Below are 20,001 nucleotides of genomic sequence, written 5' to 3'. Positions count from 1 at the left end.
TCAGGTGTAAATGAGGGTGTGTCTCGCAGCAGGACGGGAAGAGCTGGGCTTGGGAGCAAAGGCCCGAATTTGGCTAGCAGATTTCAGCGCCTTTGCGGAGGCACACGGCCTGGGGGCGTGGCTGGCGGCGTGCTCTGGGATGGGCGTGTCGGGGGCGTGGCTGCTGCTGGTGTAGGAGCAGGGCGGGTCGTGGAGATGTCGTGGGCGTGGTCTGGCGCGGGGGCAGGTCCAGAGCCCGTCCCCATACGCCCCCCAGCGGAGGCCCGGAAGGGACCATTCGCGCTTCCGTCTCCGCCGGGGCCGCACGGAGGGCGGAGTTGCGGCCCGAGGACGCTACGCGAGCCCAGTTCCGGCGAGGAGGCCGCGCCAGTGACAGCGATGGCGGCGGAGTCGGCGCTCCAAGTTGTGGAGAAGCTGCAGGCGCGCCTGGCTACGAACCCAGACCCTAAGAAGGTGAGCGGCTGGCGGGCAGGAGGCACGGGCGGGGGTTGGGCTCGGCGCGGGCCCGGTAACGGTCGCAGGCCGGGTGCGGCCGGGTCCTCCGTGGACCCGGAGCCAGGCCCCGCGGAGCGGCGCGGGGTAGCGAGGAGTTCGCAGCCGGCGGGCGAGTCCCGGCTGGGTGCTGAGGACTCGAGCGGGCACGGGCGGCCTGGCCTTTCCGCTCTTCCCCGGGGCTCCCCTGGGCAGCCGCGCCAGCTGTTTCCCCGTCCCAGCCGAGCGACGCTGTCCCGCTGGTTGGGATCCTGCGGCTCCGCCGCTCAACGGCGCGAGGACCCCGGTTCTCTCCTCTGCCCTTTAACTGAGTAAACGAGGAAAACCTTGGGTTTTCGAGCTCTGCTCCTGGAACTCGGGTCCTAGGCGAGGGCGTGAGAGTATATTACACGGCTCTGACTTCCACAAGGTGGGAGTCGCCAGTGATGAGGAACCATGTTTAATTGCATCTAACTACTTTGTTGCTTCTGTTAGAAACTGTTATCTTAAATACATTGTTTCCCTTCATGGCCTCCCGGTGACCCGGCTTCTCAGTGGTCTAGGAGAGGGTATGGTGGGAGTTAGAATAGTGTTCACTGAAGTCTCTGGATGGAAATACCGAAGGGTGTGACATTGCTTGTCAGCATTCTAGCCTGGGCTTGCGGTTCCTAAAAGGTGAAGTCTCCAGCGAACTGAGTGGAAGAGGAAGTAATGGAGGGAGGCAGCAGACTTACAAGTGCTATCTAGGTTTCCATCCAGTACCAGCTCTGGACTTTAGGGAAGGTCTTTGCTCAGCCCATCTCTAGGTTCTTCCTGAAATGCCAGCTGGACCCAAGTGCTCTGTGTTAATCTCCATCTTGCAGAACTTCCAGTCAGCGTCCCATTTACTCTTGTTCCTAGCGGGTCACAGAGAGGTTTCTCCGTTTTTGAAGGTTGCACTCTACCGCTCGCCACCAGGCCACTTTTTAACTTCCTTCATTCAGTTCGGAAATGTGTGTTCTAAATCAGTGAAAACTTAAATGTTTTCAGTTGTCTTGTGTTTTACTTCTATGGGGGATTTCGTACCTTCCGTCAGACATTTACAAGTTTCTTTTTTACGCTGGTCGGTGGTGGCTCACACCTTTAATCCCAGCACTCAGGAGGCAGAGGCAGGTGGATCTCTGTGAGTTCAAGGCCAGTCTGGGCTTGAGCGAGATCCAGAAAAGGCGCAAAGCTACACAGAGAAAACCTGTCTCGAAAAACAAAACAAAAAAAACCAAAAACAAACAAACAAAAAAAGTGAACTTTTCGGGTGGTGGCGGTGGCGGCGCACGCCTTTAATCCCAGCACTTGGAAGGCAGAGCCAGGCAGATCTCTGTGAGTTCGAGGCTAGCCTGGGCTACCAAGTGAGTTCCAGGAAAGGCGCAAAGCTACACAGAGAAACCCTTTCTCAAAAAAAAAAAAAAAACCAAAAAACAAAAACAAACAAACAAACAAAAAGACTTTTTACAGTAACCCTTTGTGGGCATCTAATAAATGGTCATTATTTTCAAGTACCAGCACACTGTAAGATTTGTCACTGACCTTAAAGTAACCACCCTCATTTGGTCCTTTTTTCCCATTAGATTAAAAAAATTCTCCATATAATATCTATAGGGTTTTTCCTCTATTAGAATTTAAACTTTGAAATGGCCTGTCTAGTTGTGCATGAACTGTCGAGTTAGGAAAAGTTTAAGTAGGTTTTCTTGAACTACTAGTAATTTTTTTTAACGTACTTGGTGTTGTTGTTGTTGTTGGTGGTGGTGGTGGTGGTGGTGGTGGTGGTGGTTCTGTGGTGCTGGCACTTGAACCCAGGGACTCAGGCAAGCTCTACCACTGAACCCTATTTGGCTTTTTTCCTGGATAGAAAATTACCCTGGGGCTGGGGATGTCGTTCAGTAGCAGCTACCCGGGCTCCTGGGTTTTCTGTACCCACTGGGGAGGGAGACCTGAGTGTGTTGTGAAGAGAGCAGTGTGACAGTGAGGAAGGTGGTAAGACCCCTTTGCAAAGGGCCTGATAGCTGACTCGGAAACAAGCTGACTGCAGAGGGAAAAGTGCAAGCTGGCTCTCCACCTTCCTTTTAACACAGCAAGCTCTCACAGGCTCTTGAAATGGCAAGATGATTATAGAGCTGTATTGAATCTGCAACCAAATCTTGCTTCCAGACCATTATTAGCCAAAAGGTTGATTCCACACCTGTGTTTCTGGAACTCCTGCCATTGGATTTTGGTGTTTTAAGTGTAAATTAACTGTGTACTCACTCTACATTCATCCCAGGTCTTGGCTCACGAGTTAAAGAAGGTGATAGGAGATTACTTAGCTTTTGTTGTTTCTGTTGGAGTGGGAATGGTTTTCATGGCTGAAGAAGTTAGCAGTCCTCTACTAGGTTCAGGGTGAAACTGAAGCTACAGACTGATGGTAGATGGAGAACTAGGAGGTCACTGTTGAACCTGTTTGGCTTTAAGGATGGAAGCAGTGGGCAGGAGACCCAGATTCCTAAGGGTGCTACTGTGCAAATTTGTGATGTTTCTCAACCATCTGTTGTCAGTTCTTGCTGGCCCTATGGATGCTCCTTGGGTTGACAACACAAGTTTCCATCTACTTGAAGATACCCATAGTGTCTTCCCCTTGCTGTGGCTTCATTCTTTCTTGGAATTTACTGGAAACTGGAGATGGTGATGTCTTTTTCTCTTACATTGGACCAAATTGGCTTGAAAATCTCAAGAGTTTTCATTTTGTCTGCTAGCTCAAAGCCAAGCAACAGGCAACTCTCACTTTGCCAGTTAGTGCTAAACCTTGAGATAAACACCTCCTCTGTGACTCCTGACTCCACCCTTCTATTTTGGCTGTGTAAAGGTCCTATAACTCTGTCCTTGTGACCTCCTTTGCCATGTGGACTGTAAGCTGTAAGCTGTCACTGTAAGCATGGTACTGAGAAAGAGCACCTACTTTCTTCTTTCATTCTAAGTACTCGTGTATGAGTTAGGTATATGCTCCTTGGTTACCCACTAGACAGGGTCAGATGGGGCAAATTTAGCATGATACCGGCACACAGTGAATGGTATATAAATGTCCCTCTTCTAGGGGTTCCCCTTAGAGAAGAACCACCCATTTTAACTCTTTCCAATAATTCCAGGTTTCTCTTTCAGGAAATGTTAATTGCCTATAGCCTTTGCACTTCTTATCTATGTGACCAGAAATCCATGTATGATATTTCCTGAGTTGGATCACAGAGGGAGTGGAGTTCAAGTACAATTTTTAGTCCATTAGGTTTCATTTTCCCCAGATACACCACTGGGCTCTTATTCCCAATCAAACAAGATTGTCACCTGTGATCCAATTGCTCTGCCTAGAGACCATGTGAAGTAATTATGGAAGTAGAATGACCAGAAAAACATACTTGTTGCTCCACCTTGGAGTAATGTGGCAAACCAATTACAGCCTGGACTACAAAGGAGAAAGAACAAGTTTCGCTGTCTAATATTTAAATGTAAAGGCAGCCAGTTATTGATTTTGTTATATTTTGGCTTTTAAAAGTGTTTATTTGGTGTTGGGGATTTAGCTCAGTGATAGAGTGCTTGCCTAGCAAGCACAAGGCCCTGGGTTCGATCCTCAGCTAAAAAAAAGGTGTTTATTTTTATTATTTATATGTATTAGTTTCAGATGTGTGCCTGGTGCCTATGGAGGCCAGAAGAGGGCACTAGGTCCTCTGGAAACTGGAGATACAGAAAGTTGTGAGCCACCATATGGGTTCTGGGAATTGAACCCAGGCTTTCTGAAAGAGTAGTCAGTACTCTTAGCCACTGGGCCATCTCTTCAGCCCTGTTTGGCTTTTTAAAAATTAAAACTGTTATGCACATATGTGTGTGTCTGCATGTTAGTTTGTATACATGTATGTGGATACCCTCAGAAGCCAGGAGAAGGTATCAAAGCTGGAGTAACAGGTGGCTGTGAACCGCCAGATGGTTCTGGGAACTGAACTTGAAGAACAAGTGCTCTTAACCACTGACCTATCTTTCTGAACTTGGATTCTCTGCAAGAGCAAGTGCTCTTAACCACTGACCTATCTCTCATGTCCCATGTTTTGACTTTTTGAGTGAGGATTTGCCATGTAGCTGGCCTGGTACTCCAAGGGAGCCCGGGCTGGCATCTGCCTCTGAGTGCTGGGATTACAAGGGTGTACTGCACAGCTGGCTCAGTTATCTGTTCTACACTTTGCTATACTCCCTGTATGGAAAGCCTTTATTCTTAGAAAAAGGCTTAGGCAATCCTGACTCTCGTAGAAACAAAATAAGTAGGAATTGACTGAGCAGTGTCTGGTCCAGATCAAGAGGAGGACATAGAAAGAGCTATGAGCTTATGAAGGAAATGACAGGGGTGGACGTGTTTAACTTTTTTACAGTGTTGCAGATGGGGTGACTAAGCACTGCGTATGGTTTGTCCAGTGAGTCCTCACAGCTTGTGCAGCAGACAGAACTTAGTTTGGATTTGCAGATGAAGTAACTAAGGTTCAGGGAGGTCACTGACTTGCACAAGATCAGGCAAGAAACTGAGATGACCTGCCTCTGACTCCATTTTGACCTAGTTTTAGACACCTTGCAAAGGAAATGGGCAAACCCAGATCTTTCTGATCTAGCCAGGCATGTTTGATCATCATTAACAGCAAAGCTCTGTCTGACTGGAGCAACCCAAGATTGATCTTGGTTTCCCATTTGTGTTGAAAAGCTTGTGATACGCATTGTAGCTCTTCAGGAGGCTTGTAGATACTGTCTTCTTGTGGAGTCCTTTTTCTGCTTTATGTTGTATTGAGTCTGAGGGTAATCTCCCTAAACTTGCTAGTTTCACAATCCTCTGCAAAATGATAGTTGCTGATGGCTTTATTTATTTTTTGTTTGGTTTTGTTTTTGTGGGGAGGCAGTGGGGTCTCTCTGAAACCTAGGTAACCTTTGAACTCATGGTGATGGTGGTCCTCCTGCCTCAGTTTCCTAAATGCTGGGATTATAGACATGAGTCATCATACCAGGCCAGTTAGACAGGGTTTAAAATTTTTATTTCATGTGTATGGATGTTGCTTGTGTGAGTGCCTGTGCACTTCATGTAGTCTGGTGCCCTTGGAGGCCAGAAGAGGGTACTGGATCTGCTGGAACTGGAGTTACAGATGATTTGAACCACCATGTGTGTGTGTATGTGTGTGTGTGGTGGTGGTGGGGGGGAATCAAACCCAGGTCCTCTGGAAGAACAACCAGTGCTCTTAACTGCTGAGCCATCTCTCCAGTCCCAGTTAGTGAGTTTTAATTCTCTTCTCTGCCTCTTCTTTTCCCTTGGAGAAGGAAAGCAGTGGAAACCACAAAATCTAGCTAGGTCTAGTAGCAAGAGCCCTGTAATCCCTATTCCAGAAGCTAAGGCAGGAAGCTCAGAAGTCAAGACCAGGTCTGAGCAAGCTAGGAAGACCTTGTCTCTAAAAGTGAAGAGAAGGCTGGGTGATAGAGCATTTGTCAGCATGGGTAACCAAATTGGTTCAATTTCTAGTATTATAATCAAACTAAAAACCACAGAAGAGGGCTTGGGAGATAGAACTTATGGTAACATGATTACTACAGCAAAAGCATTAGGGCCTAAGTTCAGTCCCCTGTACCTCTGTGAAAATGCTGGGCATGGGGTTGTACTCTTATTATAATTCAGGTGTTGGAGAGGCAGAGACAGGAGCCATGAGATTTGTGGATCAGTGAGCCTAACCTAATTGGTGAGCTCCAGAACAATTATAGACCTTGTATCAAAGGAGGTGGGCAGTGATTGCTTGATTTTTTTTTTTTTTTTTGAGATAGCGTTCCTATTTAGACCAGGCTGACCACTGCCCCTCACCTGAGCAGTGCTAGAATTAAAAACATGCATTACCATGCCCAGCATGATGGTTTATATTTATTTTTATGTATACAGTGTTCTGCCTGAATGCCAGAAGAGGGCACCAGATCTCATTACAGATGGTTGTGAGCCACCATGTGGTGTTGGGAATTGAACTCGGGACCTCTGGAAGAACAGCCAGTGCTCTTAGCCGCTGGCTGAGCCATTTCTTCAGCCCGCAGCATGATGATTTTTAAGGTTGTACACATGTGCTCGAACACACACATACATTTATTTGTTTGTTTATTTATTTATTTTTGAGACAGGATTTCTCTGTAGCCCAGGCTGGCCTCAAACTCACAGATCCTCCTTGACTCTGCCTCCTGAGTGCCAGAATTAAAGGCATGCACCACCACTGCCCAGCTTACACACACGTTTTTTTAAATCTATTTTTTTAAAAAAGAGCACAGACTCTAAAACCATAGACAGAAGTAACTCCTGCCCCACTTAAGTTTTGGACTAGTAATGAAGTGCCTGAAGAGCATAGCACCAAGCAAACATTTCATCATGGGGTAGTCTCAGATAGTCTCATCTGCTCAAGAGAAGATGGTTATGACTATAGAACTTAATTTGTGTTTTATTCTCTTTGCAGCTATTGAAATATTTGAAGAAACTTTCCATCTTGCCTATCACAGTAGACATTCTTGTGGTAAGACTTTTGTAACTGTAATATTATGTATTGCAAATGTTTCCCACTAGAGAGGGGGTAGAGGAGACTTAGAAGATAGGCTTTACAAGCTAAAGAAGCCAGACACAGAACACTGTACACTGTGTGGGTCTGTTTTTATGTCCAGAATAGGCAGAGTCATAGTCAGAAAGTAGGTAAGTGCATGGTTGTTAGGGGCTGGGGGATTGGAACAGGGCTTCTTTTTTTTGTTCTGGAGTTAGGTGGTGGTTATTATTGCTCAGTATGAGGAATGTTCTAGAAATCACTGTGTACTTTAAGCTGGTGAAATTTATGTCGTGTGCCAAGGTGAACAGACAGGCATGCTGTAGAACAAGCCCAGGGTGTTACATCCTCAGCTGAGCTACTCTGTTATGTGAATTTTAGTTCAAAATTTAAAGATTTATTCTTTTATTTATGTGTGTGTACCTGAGTAACTTTGAGTGCTATGTGTTTACATGCCCAAAGAGGCCACAGGCCTTCACTTCAGATTCCCTGAAACTGGACTTACAGGCAGTTAACTGTGAGCTCCCTGGTATAGGTGCTGGGAATTGAGTGTTTCTGTCCTCTGCAAGAGCAGCAAGCACTCCTAACTGCATAGCCACCACTCTAGCCCTCAATTCAGAATTTCAGGAGATGAGGTGCATGAGAGATAGAGTAGTTAGGAGTGCTTCCTGAGGAGCCGGGCGGTGGTGGCACACACCTTTCATCCCAGCACTCGGGAGGCAGAGGCAGGTGGATCTCCAAGTTCCAGGCCAGTCTGGTCTACAGAATGAGTTCTAGGACAGCCAGAACTACACAGAGAAACCCTGTCTCAAGAAAACCAAAAAAAAAAAAAAAAAAAAAAAAAAAGAAAAGAAAATTTGTTTAATCACTAAAAAGAACATTGGCTTTGGCATCAACTGCTCCTAGATTCTAACCCAATTTCTAGGCACGCATGGTTTGTATGTGCCTTTCTTTTGCAGGTGAGTCTTTGTGAGTTTAAGGCCAGTCTGGTGTATAGAGTTAAATCCTGTCTTTATAAAACAACAACAACAACACACACACAAAAAAAAACCACATCTAACTTCTATGGCTTTAGGCTGGGCCTCTGTACAAAGAGGCTGATTCCTACCTTAAGGACTATGATGAGCTCATGTCCTCTTAAGCCCAGGGTCAACTGGATCCCCTCCTTGTTACATTGTTATGATTCTGAAGTGTTTTGACGACACATTTCTCTAACCCTCTGAGCTTTAATACTTTGTGTCCGATCTTTGGGCATAGGCAACAAAGTAATTTAGTATAAGGCTTAGAAGACATTTTAATGGGGAAATATTTGCTTGCTGCTTTTCTCAAACGGGAGGCCTTGTTCTTTAGGAGAATATGCCCTTCGTTTCAGAACCCTCAATCAATTCCTTTGTTAAATTTGTAGGAGACTGGGGTAGGGAAAACAGTAAACAGCTTTCGAAAACATGAGCAAGTGGGGAACTTTGCCAGAGACCTGGTGGCCCAGTGGAAGAAGCTGGTTCCTGTAGAGCGGTAAGAATGTTTCTTCTTTGCTTTTCTGCTTCTTCTATCAAATGACTATGTTGCCTCAAGTATAAAAATAACCCATAACTATTGTAGGATATTGTAAAATATACAATAAAATATTAAGAATCAAAATGACTCGTGACTTTAATCCCAGCACTCAAGAGGCAGAGTCAGGCAGATCTCTGTGAGTTCGAGGCCAGCCTGATCTACACAGAGAAACTCTGTCTCAAAAAAACAAAAAAGGGTTGGGGATTTAGCTCAGTGGTAGAGCACTTGCCTAGTAAGGGTAAGGCCCTGGGTTTGATCCACAGCTCAAAAAAAAAAAATTAAAATTTCTTGGGTACCAGGGAGATGGATGACCCAGTGGGTAAAGACACCTGGCAATCCTGACAGCCTAAGTTTGATCCTTGGAACCTATATGATGAAAGGAGAGATCCATCTCCCAAAAACTGTTCTCTGATCTCCAGATGTGCATGGCGCATGCTCCCCAACAAAGTAAATAAGTAAAAATGGAATCACTTTTTTTTTTCTTTTTCTTTTGAGCTGAGGATCGAACCCGGGGCCTTGCGCTTGCCAGGCAAGTGCTCTACCACTGAGCTAAGTCCCCAACCCCTTGTTTTTGTTTTTTAAGACTGGGTCTCTCTCTGAGGCCATGGTGAAACTCACTAAGTAGACCAGGCTGGCCTTGAACTCAGATCTGCCTGACTCTGAGTGCTGGGATCAAAGGCATGCACCACCATACCTGGGTACAATTCTTTTTTAATGATAAACATTAGCATTTTGTTGGGTGTTTTTGTTTTGTTTGGGGGTTGGTGCTAAGGATTGAGTCCAGGGTTTCTCACATACTAAACAGCTTATCTTACCACTGAACTATAATACCCTTTTGCTTGCTCTTTTTGTTTGTTAGGGGCAGGGTGGGTATGTGTTCTAGCTTTTGAGAGTCAGTTCTCCTCTGCCACTGTGGGATTGAACATAGGTCTCCAGGCTTGCATGACAAGTATTTTTACCTGTTGAGCCTTCAGGCTGGCCTTAATATCTTTCTTTAGACAGGGTCTCATGTGGCTCAATCTAGCCTAGAACATGCTATATAACAGGATGGCCTTGAACATCTGATGCCTCAACAGTTCTACCTTAGCCTCCTTAATACTGGGATTATAGGTGTGAGCTACTACTCTTGGACTTGTTTTTGTTGTTTGTTTTGTGGTGAGCCAATCTCTTATAGCTGAGGATGGCCTTGAACTTTTGATCCTCCTCGGACTCCCAGGTGTTGGGATTATAGATGTGCCCTCCATGCCTAAGGTCAGGTGTATGTATGCCTTTCTCTAAAGACGGTTATGCTGATGTTTTCCTTCTGCTTTTCCTTTGTCTTAGAAACAGTGAAGCTGAGGATCAGGATCTTGAGAAGAGCAGCTCCCGAAAGCGCCCTCGAGATGCTCTTCAGAGGGCAGAGGAGATGGGAGGGGACTACCAGGAAAGCTGGAAAGCCTCTGCCAGCCGGTCCTGTAGCCCTGAGCACAGACAGAAAAAACACAAAAAACTCTCAGAGCCTGAAAGGCCTCACAAAGTGACTCACAGTCACGAGAGGAGGGATGAAAGGAAGAGGTGTCACAGAGTGTCACCACCATATTCTTCAGACCCTGAGTCTTCTGACTATGGCCATGTTCAGTCTCCTCTACCTTCCAGTCCACATCAAATGTACACAGACCACTACAGGTCACCAGAGGAGGACCATGAGCCCATCATTTCACACCAGAAGCCTGGAAAAGTCCACAGTAATACCTTCCAGGACAGACTAGGGGTTAGTCAAGAACGACACCTGGCTGAGCACCAAGGGAAAGGGGCTGTAAGCCAAAACAAGGAGCACAAATCTTCCCACAAGGAGAAACGCCCTATGGATGCCAGGGGTGAGGAGAAGGTCTCTGCCCTGGGCAGAGAGAAATCACACAAGGCCTCTTCCAAAGAGGAAAACCGAAGGCTACTCTCAGGGGACAGTGCCAAGGAGAGGCCGCCCTCTAGTGTTGTCAAGAAAGAGAAGGACAGAGAGGGCAGTAGTCTCAAGAAGAAGTTTCCGCCTGCCTTGGAGGCGGCTTCAGATAACCACTTTCGAAAGCCCAAACATAAGGACTCTGAGAAGAGCAGGTCTGAGAAGAGCAGGCCGAGGGCAGATGGCTCAGACTCAGGGCGGGAGCCAGGAGACCTGCTGCCCAAAGCCAAGGAGAAAGTTCCCAACAACCTGAAGGAGGGCAAAGGAAGAACTAACTCGGATCGAAAGTCACCGGCCTCCCTCCCTAAAGTGGAGGAGCCAGACATGGATGACGAGTTTGAGCAGCCTACCATGTCCTTTGAGTCATACCTCAGCTATGACCAGCCTAGGAAGAAAAAGAAGAAGGTTGTGAAAGCTTCAGCCGCAGCACCTGGAGAAAAGGGACTTAAAAAAAAAGGACTCTAAAAGCACTAGTAAAAACTTGAACTCAGTTCAGAAATTACCCAAGGTAAATGAGAACAAGTCAGAGAAGGTGCAGCCAGCCGGAGCCGAACCCACCAGGCCTCGCAAGGTAACTGCAGCTCCCCAGCACCTGGCTTGCTGAGTGCCCAGAGCCCGCCTGCCATGCCGCCTGGCTTGCTGGCCTTTTGCCAGCCAAGTTTCGATTGGTAGAAATATTCTCTGGGCCTCACTAGCTGCTCGGGTAGATGCTACCTAAGAATTATTCTGGGCTTAGGTAGCTCAGTCATAAGAGTGAGTGAGACCCTACATTTACTTCTTAGCACTTCAAAAAAATTTTTTCCCCAAGACATTCTTATTGTCTTATGTACATCTGTTTTATTATTTACTTATTTACTGGGGGAGGAGGGGAGTTGAGATAAAAAAAATTTCCCTGTGTAGCCCTGGCTGGCCTCCAACTCAGATCTGCCTGCCTCTGCCTCCTGAGTGCTGGGATTAAAGGCGTGCACCACTGCCGCCCGGCTATACATTATTTTTTGACCTAGATGGTGTCATTCATGACTTCTGCCCCCTCTTGCCTGGATCTGTCTGCCTGTGCAGGTTGCTTGGTTCATTCTCAGGGATGAACTCGGAGAAAGCTGTGCTTACGGGGTGCTCTGTGTACTCCATCCATCTCTTGCAGGTCCCTACTGATGTGTTGCCAGTGCTGCCGGACATCCCCTTACCTGCCATACAGTCCAACTACCGTCCCCTTCCTTCCCTGGACTTGATTTCTTCCTTCCAGCCAAAGCGAAAAGGTAATTTGGGACATCTTTACAATTATTTTTTATTTTTTAAAACAGAATCTCAATGTGTAGCCTTGGCTGGCCTACAACTCACTTTGTAGTCACATGCCTCTCTCCCAGGTGCTGGGATTAAAGATTATATTTTTTATTTTGCCTTCGTGTTTTGCTTGCATATATGTCTGTGCGCCATGTGTGTGCAATGCTGAAGAGGCTAGCAGAGTATGTAGGAGCCCTTGGGACTGGAGTTCCAGAAGATAGTGAGCTGCCATGTGGGTTCAGAGTCTTCACCATGTGGCTTACACCTTTTGTGACTTGCTGATTTTCCTCTTTCTACAGCATTCTCTTCACCCCAGGAAGAAGAAGAAGCTGGATTCACAGGACGCAGAATGAATTCTAAGATGCAGGTGTATTCAGGTTCCAAGTGTGCCTATCTCCCCAAAATGATGACCTTGCACCAGCAGTGTATCCGGGTGCTGAAGAACAATATCGACTGTGAGTCACCAGCCTCTCAAGCACATTGCCACACTGGGGTTTTGTCCCTGGGGAGCTTGGCTGCCATGCAGCACTCACCTTCTCCCCTCTGGTTTCTCTGCAGCCATCTTTGAAGTGGGAGGAGTCCCCTACTCTGTCCTCGAACCTGTCTTGGAGAGGTGTACACCTGATCAACTCTATCGAATAGAGGAATGCAATCACGTGAGTGTCCTCAGTGAGTCAGGGCAGCTTCCTGGCTGTGTTTCCAGTAGTTTTGTCTCTGGATCTGCTATGGCTAAAGGGCAGGTCAGAGGGCAAATCACTGTTCTGGGCATGTTTGCTTTGCATCTGGGCCTTTAAACAAGCATGTTCTTTGTGTCTACTCCTAGGATCCTGCTTTGGTTTGTTTGTTTGTTGAGACAGGGTCTGGTTGTCCTGGAACTCACTCTGTAGACCAGGCTGGCTTCAAACTTACAGAGATCCACCTGCCTCTTGTCACTGGAGTGCTGGGATTAAAGGTGTGTGCCCCTATGCACTGACCGCTCTTCCACAGGACCTGGGTTCAATTCCCAGCAACCACATGGTGGCTCACAACCACCTGTAATGAAATCTGGTGCCCTCTTCTGGCCTGCAAGGACATGTGTGGGCAGAACACTGTATACATAATAATTAAATAAATATTTAAAAGAAAAAGAAAGCCGGGTGATGGTGGTGCACGCCTTTAATCCCAGCATTTGGGAGGCAGAGCCAGGTGGATCTCTGTGAGTTCAAGGCCAGCCTGGACTACCAAGTGAGTTCAAGGAAAAGGCGCAAAAAGCTACACAGAGAAACCCTGTCTTTGAAAAGCCAAGAAAAAAGAAAAAGAAAAAAAATTTTAGTATGTGCGTGTATTGCCTGTATGGAGAGGTCAAAGGACAGCTTTGTGGGGCTGCTTCTCTTCTGTCTTTACATGGCTTCCAGGACCAAACTTAGGTCAACAGGCTCGTTGTGTGGCAAGTTACTTTCCTGCTGAGCCATCTTACCAGCTCTCTCCTGGGATCTTAAGTAGGGCTAGGACTCAAACACAGGGAAAAGTACTTTCAAGGCCTCCCTTGAGCTTGCCTAGTCATAAAAGTAAAGGGAAATTCTGGCAGCAAGGCATCTGGGATCCAGGGAGATATATTTAATGCTGGCACTTGGGTGTCTAGGGAAAGTGACAGCACAGACATTTGAAGTCTTTGGAATCCTTCCTCTAAGGCATATACACTCATCTGATCTCACTATGCAGACCTGCTGAGGTAGCCCTCTTGCATGGCAGTTCATTGTAGTGCTGGGAAACCCCTGACTTTACCCCAGCTCTGCCCTTACTGATTTCTGAAGGAAACGATTGATTAATGTTGGTAGTCATTGTCTCTGTTAACTCTTCCACTCACAATGCCTAGAGCAGTGGTTCTCAACATGTGGGTCACGACCCCTTTGGGAGCCGCATAGCAGATATCCTGCATAGCAGATATTTATATTCCAACTTTTAACAGTAGTAGAATTACAGTTAGAACTAGCAACAAAATAGTTTTATGGTTGGAGGTCCCAACAACATGAGACACTGTATTAAGGATTGAGAATCACTGCTCTGAGGTGGTTAGCATAGTGCCTCCAACTTAGCTGTTTCTTTTCTTTAGTGATTTGACTTTTTTCTAGAATTGTGGTACTGTAATACTGTTTAGACACCCTGCCCGCCCCCAAACTATTAGGCAGTGGGTCATGCCTAGGTAGAAGGGAGATATGTAGGAGTGCTTATATAGAAATGATGTCCTGGCCCTGATTTCAGGTACTAATTGAGGAAACAGATCAGTTATGGAAAGTTCACTGTCACCGAGACTTTAAGGAGGAAAGACCAGAAGAGTATGAGTCCTGGCGGGAGATGTACCTGCGGCTTCAGGATGCCAGAGAGCAGCGCCTACGCCTGCTGACAAACAACATCCGCTCTGCGCATGCCAATAAGCCGAAAGGTAAAGGAAGTGGGGGCTGGGCAGGACAGCCAGGTGGGTGCTTGAGTCAGCAGCGGAGTCTCAGTGGGCCTGGTGGGTATGGGGGCACTATCCTCTAAAATGTCTCTTTGCTCGTGAGCAGGGGCGGTTTTTCTTCTGCCACGGGATGCTCCCAGACAGTGAGTCAGAGGGCCCGATTGAGCCCTAGTTGAGGCTTTCAAAAGCTCTAGATCGTTAAATTGGCAGCAGTACCTTAGCTTAAGAAGGAAAGTTAACGCAAACAATAGTAGGTGCAGCCTATGTTGTTTGCTCCCAGGGTCCACGGAAGAGTCTACCAACCAGCTGAGGATTCTAGTCTGAGGGATATCCAATGAATCTAAGCACACTGAGTTCTTTAGTCCATCACTTTATTCTTCTATGGCGATTCTATCTGCACAGCTTCTCTTCTGCTCTCTTCCTTAGCTCCTCCCGGTCCCTCCCGCTCCCGGTCCCTCCTGCTGTTCTCTCATGATTCTATCTAGTTCTTTCCATCTCCTCCTCATCTTTGTTCTTCTCCATCAATCCTCTTCTCCCAGTGCTCTCTGAGAACCACTACATACACCCACACAGTAATTCTTTGGTAAAGCAATTCGAGGCTTGAAGTTTTCAGGGTCGCAGAGAGAGGTGATAAGGACCCACACATAAAGCAATTGTCAGCTTCCAACTACAACCCAAAGGGGGAGTGACTAAGGGGAGTTCTCTGGTAGGGTCAACTAAAGCTAAGATCAATTAGGGAATTTATGTGCTCAAACTGTGATCCAGAGATGACTAGTTAAATGTTAGGGGTCAGTAAGTCACAAGAAAGTGAACTGTCTTTGGCGCTGCTTTTCCCAATCATCCCGGCTGCAGCTGCTTTCTGATAGGGAGGGGGACATGTGTTAGGTGGCTAAGCAACCTCTGTCAGAGCGTGTGGTATTTGGTTTGTAAAAGCACTTTCACTCAGTAATTGCTGAAGAAAAAATCTAGGAATAGTACCTGGCTGAGGAGGAATAAAAACTGAATTTGCACAAGAAAGAAGCTTGGCACCTATTGCCTGCCTGGCCTTGTAAGCAATCTTGGGTCAGTGGGAAGTAACGGCCTTAACACAGTATCTAGCAAATGGCTAAAACCTCATCCCAGAAATGTGAGCAGTAAATCTCTTCAGTTAGGGTCTTGTGTAAATAACCCGGGCTGAAGGTAAGGGGTTGAGGATTTAATTGTTAGTGGTTCTTTTCTCTATCTGTGGGTGAGATGAGCTAATGTTTATCTATGTGCAGTTTTGTCCTTGGAAAATGGTATCTTTGCTCAAATACTTTTGTCCGGAAAATGGCCCTGGACAGATATATTAATGAAAGATAAACACAGCTGGGGCTGTTGTCCAGTTACCCCAAATGTATAGGGAAAGTTGTGCCCAAGACTGAGATGCAATCATGAGATTACATGTACACATAACATAGAAATGCACAGTTAGTGGGGAGAATCATGGCTGTTATTGCATAAGAAGTTTACAATAAGAGACAGCCAGTTCATTCAGAAGGCAGTAATTCCATAACGCCTTGTGTGATGGTTTCCTCTAACAGAACCCTTAGTTCTGATAGGTTGATCTTCTGAACACTAGTTGTCACTGCTGTATACTCCATGGACTTTGGCTACCAGCGGCTCTCAGTAGTACATGTTGACGTTTGTGCTTCCCCTCAGGTCGACAAGCCAAGATGGCTTTTGTCAACTCTGTGGCCAAACCACCTCGAGATGTCCGACGGAGGCAGGAGAAGTTTGGAACTGGAGGAGCAGCTGTTCCTGAGAAAGTCAGGCAAGATCTCTGCAGCTGCATGGTCATTACCCTGAAGGAGAGCTGGGGGCCAGGAAGTGACTTATTCTGGGGTAGAGGCGCGCTCTGCTTCTTATTTCTGCTTCTTGGTCAGGGACCCAGGTCAGTTACATGAGAACAGGACCTGGTTCAAGGAAGTATTCCTTCTGCTTTCTTTTTCCTCATTTAAACAAACAAAAACACTGTCTCTAGGGCTGAAGAGCTAGCTTGAGGACCTGAGCATCCGTGCTGACAGACGGATGGGTGGTGCACTTGTGATCCCAGTGTTGGGGAGATGGATCCCTGGCCTGCCAGCCTTGCCTATGCAGTGAGCTCTAGGTTTCAATGAGAGACTCTGTCTCATAAAACTAAGTGGCTCCTAAGGAATGACACTCAGGGTTCACTTCTGGGCTCCACATGAGCACATGTCCTTGTACACTCACATCTGTTTACACACATGCACACCAAAACAAAATTTCTTTCATTTTTTTGGGGGTGGGGTGGGGTTTGGAGACAAGGTTTCTCTATGTAGCTTTGGAGCCTGTCCTGGAACTCACTCTGTAGACCAGGCTGGCCTCGAACTCATGGAGATCTGCCTGCCTCTGCCTCCCAAGTGCTGGGATTAACAAAACAAAATTTCTAGGGTGACTAGATTTTTCTAGGCCACATGAGCATTTTCAAATTATAGACTAATATTTTACCAGCCAAAGTTTAGCTGAGACTGTCCATCTCACTAAAGGGTAATAACAGTTGCCTCTGACTCTTTCCCAGAACCCAGTGTATCAGACCCACTGCTCAGAATCACAGTGGAGTTCACCCAGAACACCTCTGTTGCAGATCAAGTGCTCCCCATTAACCAGCTTTGTTCTGTGTTACAGGATTAAGCCAGCACCATATACAACAGGAAGCAGCCATGTTCCTGCCAGCAGCAGCAGCAGCAGCTTCCACTCCAGCCCCGAGGAGATGGCCTATGATGGGCCTAGTACCAGCAGTGCCCACTTAGCCCCAGTGGCCAGCAGTGCTGTTTCCTATGATCCTAGGAAACCAGCTGTGAAGAGTAAGCAACCTTGGTGGGAGCAGGGATGGGTGGGGATCCTGGCACAGGTGTCAGCTTGGCATAGGTACTAGCCAAGGGCAGGCTGGCCCTCCTCAGGTGAGCTGAACTTAGCTCACCTGAGTCCTGTTGCTACTCTGGGAGGCTGTGGGGGAGCCTAGTGAGGTCTGGGTACTATTTACTTGTTTGAATGTTTATGTTGCAAAGTTAAACTGTAGGGATTATGGCCCTTACATCAATGACTCCTGGTTTACTACTTACAGTCATCATGAGCACATCAGCTGTGGTGTCTGAGATGGTGGTGGTTCTGTACCTATAGGGTCTTGGCAAGGGTCTGCATCATGATGTGGTTTCTGTGGCAGTGTTAGCAGATGGTTCCTGTTCCTCTGTGTGTGTGTGTGTGTGTGTGTGTGTGGCTTCTGCTGTAAGCATGTGATCCATGTCTGCTGCCACTCATCTGCAACAACTGTTTCCTTTCCCTTCACAGAAATTGCCCCGATGATGGCCAAGACAATTAAAGCATTCAAGAACAGATTCTCCCGACGATAAGTAGGACTTGCCTTAGAGGTGGAGTCTGGGAAGCAGGACATGGGGACAGTGGGGACAGGAGAAGAGGATGTGCACAGAAGACCCCCTAGCTTTTGTTTGTGGAACTTTTGGCCTCTGACTCCTGCACAGTAGCAGGAGTCTCCCTCCCTGTGCATTGCCCCCCTGCACCCTGGCTGGATCACACTTCAGATTTCTGAAGACAGTATGAAGGCTCAGTCATACTGAGACTTTAAGGTTAATTACACTTTTATTGCTAATTAGTATCTTTGTAAACTATAAGACATAGTTTTAATTAATAAATATTGCCCCAGATGTATTTATAGTAACCCAGGGGTTTTTTTTTTTTTTTTTCTTTTTCTTTTTTTTTTTCCTTTTTTTCTTTGGTTTTTTTTTTTTTTTTTTTTTTTTTTTGGTCCTCTATTGTATATTTAGCTTTTTACTTTCCAGGTCCTTTATTAAAATTAGATGAATGGAGCAAAAGCCAGTCTTGTTCTAGGTCAGGTCTTTGAGTAGACACTGGTCCTAAACCCCAGAGCTTGTGTGTCACTTGAAGCCCAAATATGGATGGGGGCAGGAGTGAGGACATACCAGACTGCCCGTGCTCAGGGGAGCCTTGACATAGCAGCTCTTCAGAAGGGCCTCACTCAGACCATCAGAACCCCTGGGCAAGAGTCTTTCCTTCTTGTCCATCAGTGGTGTTTGCTAGGGAGGGCTGATTGCAAAGTCTAGAGTCCTTCCTTCATCTTCTGCAAGTCACACACTCCTCTTCCCTGGTTAAGGCTCATGGAGGACAGAACTTGGATCACATTTGTGTAGGACCTCAGCAGTGTTAGGATTTTTAGTTTCTGGTTCAGTATTTTAGTCCCCACCCTCTTATCTTTCCTTTCCCCACACCGTGGGGAAACACAGACATGGAGGGCTTTTGTGGCTCTGAATGTGGTGGGGGTTTGAAAAGCCAGCACTTTAATCTCTAGTTCCTAGGAATTACTGCTAGGAGTGAATTATTGAAAACATTTAGTGCTCTGTTGGAAATTGTTTTTGTTGGAAAGATCATGTGACTGGAGAGCACGACAGCTTTCTGTGTCTGACCGAACCTGCTGCTGAGGCCTCTACCCTCAGAGTGGAGGCCAGAGTTAGGAGGAAGGCCACCTTGGGAAGGGGCTGGGCTGTACACCAGCACGGGGAACCTGGTCCCAGCCAGCCAGCCTGTTCTGGAGAATGGCTCTTTCCAGTTGTCGGGGCAAGATCAGAACTTAGGGCAACTGAAGCTCCCTCTTGAGTCAGAAAACGCGGGGCTATTAGGATGAATTTGGCCATAAGCCAGGTGAAAGATGCTGTGAACTTGAGGACAGTCTGCTAAGCTGTGCCATGGCTCCTATCTACATTGTTTTTAACCACCCTGGAGACCTCAGGCTAATGAAGACTCCAAGGCAGCACAGGAAACTGCACAGCTGAAGCTGGGCCCTCCTTACTGCGCATTGCCCCACAGGATGCCTGCTGCCATGGGACACAAGTCTGGCTGTATTTGGGGGTTGAGTAAAGCATTGTTTCTCTTGATTGCTTGTTTCACAATACCACCTCTCTCTTAGCCTGACCTCCAAGTCTAACATCAGGTCTCTTACCAGAAATCACGGGGACATTTGCACCAGGAGCCAGGTGCCCGGTGCTTGGAAGAGCCCCATCTGGGTGTCGATCACCTCAGATTTGCCTCAGCTGTGTTTCCAAGACTTCCCACTGCACATTTGGTTGTGTGTGATTCCGCTCCTCTCCTTTGGAGTGCTTAGGCCGAGGGGAAGAAAGGACGCAGGTCTGTCCATCCGATGACAGCATCTGCTTTGGCACATAAGATTTCTGGTGCAGCCAGTTTGTTAGAGCCAGATCTTCCACCCCTCTGAGTGTGTCTGTGTCAGGGATAGGATTGGTGAGACTAGTGAGGGGCCCAGGAAGCCAACCACCTCCACAACCCTCACCAGCGTACGCAATAGCCACAAAGCAGACACAAGGTGATGTTTAAATTTTGGTCGCATTTGTGAAAACTCTGCAATTTTTTCTGTGCTACACTACATACAAATCACAAATGACAGATTAGCCCTTTGCCATCCTTGGTGTTACAAGGGGTTCTCAGGGGCTTTCTTTCTCTTTTTTGGAGGCAGGAGGGGCAGGAGTGAGCATCGCCCTGCTCTTCATTTGTATTTTGGTCCCAAAATGTAAATACAATTTTCTATGTTACTTTTTTGTGGTAACTACAAGATGAATATTTTAATTAGATAAGTTATACAAAAAGGAAAAACTCACGTCTAAATAAAAAGCAAAAAGATTCTATCTGCTGAGCCTTTCTTC

The 20,001-nt window shown here is 46.7% G+C and overlaps 1 protein-coding gene across 1 annotated transcript; it reads left to right on the top strand.

The window, feature by feature from the left end:
• The first annotated feature begins 214 nt into the window (after positions 1-214).
• Eloa (elongin A) lies at positions 215-18,038 on the top strand. Its single transcript, XM_036179755.1, is given in 12 exon segments — positions 215-453; positions 6,984-7,040; positions 8,467-8,573; positions 9,939-10,995; positions 10,997-11,122; positions 11,693-11,807; positions 12,132-12,287; positions 12,391-12,488; positions 14,074-14,254; positions 15,950-16,061; positions 16,937-17,115; positions 17,600-18,038. Coding segments are annotated over 12 exon segments (2,325 nt in total). The 5' UTR covers positions 215-378; the 3' UTR covers positions 17,662-18,038.
• The last annotated feature ends 1,963 nt before the right edge of the window (positions 18,039-20,001 follow it).

Source organism: Onychomys torridus, chromosome 2 (assembly GCF_903995425.1).
Source record: "Onychomys torridus chromosome 2, mOncTor1.1, whole genome shotgun sequence".
Lineage (NCBI taxonomy): Eukaryota > Metazoa > Chordata > Mammalia > Rodentia > Cricetidae > Onychomys > Onychomys torridus.
Note: the sequence above shows the minus strand (reverse complement) of the source record. Positions and strands in the feature narration are given on the sequence as shown.